General features: G+C 35.7%; 1 protein-coding gene across 1 annotated transcript in view; it reads left to right on the top strand.

Annotated features, from left to right (window-relative positions):
- Positions 1 to 2751, top strand: part of LOC106471460 (chaoptin-like) — an 8655-nt gene that overhangs the window by 4403 nt on the left and 1501 nt on the right. The window contains exon 2 of the mRNA XM_013932064.2: positions 281 to 699. Coding sequence (XP_013787518.2) covers positions 281 to 699 — 419 coding nt within the window. The remainder of the gene's footprint in view (positions 1 to 280; positions 700 to 2751) is intronic.

Raw genomic sequence — 2751 nt, 5'->3', positions numbered from 1 at the left:
TGTTTGCAGTTAAGCACAAAGCTACACAATGGGCTATCTATGCTCTACCCACCACGGGTATCGAAACCCGGTTTGTAGCGCTGTAAGTCCGCAGACGTACCGCTATGCCACTGGGGGGGGGGGGCTTATGTAATAATAAATCAACCACAGTACATGTGCCATATCTAGTTTTTAAAATTCAAGTGACGTCCTACGTATTGAAAAAAATGCGAACATTATATCATATTTAGTCTACAAATATGCCATAGGAGGCGCTAAGACATTTCTTTCCTGTACACAGGTTTCTGCAAACGTTCAAGACCAGCACGTACGCCGATGTTCGATCTTTTCAACTTCATGACCTACTTCACAAATCCGTTTCGCTTCGCCGAGTGGTAGTGGAAGTCGAAGAACCAACTCTGTCACATCAGCTCCAATGGACTTTTGGCGCCAAGCTCCGCGATCTTACCATCACCGGTCGCAATCTGCAGAACGTGCTGCCAGATGCTTTCCTCGGCTTACATCATTCTCATAAGCTCATTCTCAGAATTACTGGCACAAATATCACCCGACTACCTTCACAACTGCTGCGCTACCTGGCGGATATCAGGTACTTGACTTTGGATCTAAGAAACAATTGCTTGCAAAAAATGGAACGCAGCGTTCTCCAACCAGCAGAAGATGAAACGGGAGAACCTGATGGAACGAAACACATAACAGGTGAAAACATGTAAAAATATTAATTACGATGTAATGATTAGTTGTTGTTTCAAACAAGACCGGTTTATGAAATCCGTTATTAAAGCACACTAGTTGATAATCTGATGGGACTACTTCGATGCGTATTATCTGTTCATGAAAAGTTCTGGTACAAGGGGGGGGGGAGCACAAGTCAACCACTTACTTAGGGAGGGGGGGACAACCAAAAAATATTTTCAGTCTCAATGATCAGTGGAACTATCGAGATTTCACTTGTTAAATAGTACTATTTTCCATCATCATATGATTTAGAAATGCTGATGCTGATGATGATAAACTGGGTCAAATAAACCTAAAAGTTGATAATATATTCTGGCTTCAAGGCAAAATAAAATTTCATTTTAAAATTGGGAGTTTAGAACTTTTGAAAATCAAATAAAAATCCGATTATTAGCAAATGCTATAATGTTTCACCATAGCTCAATCATGAAGCAGTTATGAGCTGAAGTTGGTATGATTTAATGTAAAACCTGAGAAATATAGGGGTAATCTGGAGCTGGTGTGTTTTAATGTGAAACCTGAGAAAAATAGATAGAGGTGATCTGAAGCTGGTGTGTTTTAATGTGAAACCTGAGAATAATAGATAGAGGTGATCTGAATATGGTGTGTTTTAATGTGAAACCTGAGAAAAATAGATAGAGGTGATCTGAAGCTAATGTGTTTTAATGTGAAACCTGAGAATAATAGATAGAGGTGATCTGAATCTGGTGTGTTTTAATGTGAAACCTGGGAATAATAGATAGAGGTGATCTGGAGCTGGTGTGTTTTAATGTGAAACCTGAGAATAATAGATAGAGGTGATCTGAAACTGGTGTGTTTTAATGTGAAACCTTAGAATAATAGATAGAGGTGATCTGAATCTGGTGTGTTTTAATGTTAAACCTTAGAATAATAGATAGAGGTGATCTGAAGCTGGTGTGTTTTAATGTGAAACCTGAGAATAATGGGTAAATATGATTTGAAAGTGGTGTGTTTTATTACGAGATTTGGAAAATATAGTTACAGACGAGTAGAGGTTTGTATGTTTTAATGTGAAACCTGAGGAAAATATTAAAAAAAAACTCCTTGATAAGTTCTAATATTTCCTGATAATCTTAAACATCTTATTTGCTTTGTTTAACATCTTAAACTTACTTTGTTTAACATCTGTTAATGATAAGCGATGAAAGGATGTATATTCGTACATTTTTGTATTACGTTAATACTCTAATGGAATTGTGAATCCATGTCGTGTTTTCTCATTTTTAATGGCGCCGCCTCTTAATAAAGAAGAGTACTAAATGTCTTTTTTGAAAAACAAAACTTACATCGCGCTTGTTCTCATCGTCATCATTACAGCTCTTCAGCTCTAATACTGTAATGAGTGCCACGTTACCGCACATTTTAATTTACATTTCTGTTTCGTATCCAGTGGCAACTTTGTTGATATCGATGAGCACCAGGCAGCGCCATCTATTATCGTTTCTGTAATTGATGAAATTATTTCAACGATCTACGTTGGAAAGTTAATGATGTCAGAGAAAACAAAAGAAAAAACAAACAAACTGAGATTGTAAAGATTTATAATCCGTATTTTTTCTGGCGCCAAACGTTGCTACGATGCTCTCTTGATGTACATATTTACAGGAAAAATATAATTTATATTTTAAACATTCGCCATAGAAAAACCCACCCACCAGTCCTTTCATTTTATTGGTATTATTATAGCACTAAACGTCAACAACAAGTTCTTAACTCATAAATGTATATTAACTTAAAGGTTTCATAATAATGAGACTTCCTTTTTACTAAGGTTAAAAACAACAGTAAATATTAATGATTTCAAGAATAAAATGAATTTACATCAGTCTTTATACATTTTCAAAGTACAGTTGCGAAATATAACGATAATTAAACAAATAAAACACTAAACAGTAATCATGGGGAGAAACTACGGCAAGAAAACACAACGAAAAGAAAAAAAAACGCCATTTAAAAGTCAGAGCCTATGAACATATGGGAATTTCCATTAAA

This window comes from Limulus polyphemus, unplaced genomic scaffold, assembly GCF_000517525.1.
Source record: "Limulus polyphemus unplaced genomic scaffold, Limulus_polyphemus-2.1.2 Scaffold4636, whole genome shotgun sequence".
In the NCBI taxonomy this organism is placed as follows: domain Eukaryota; kingdom Metazoa; phylum Arthropoda; class Merostomata; order Xiphosura; family Limulidae; genus Limulus; species Limulus polyphemus.
Note: the sequence above shows the minus strand (reverse complement) of the source record. Positions and strands in the feature narration are given on the sequence as shown.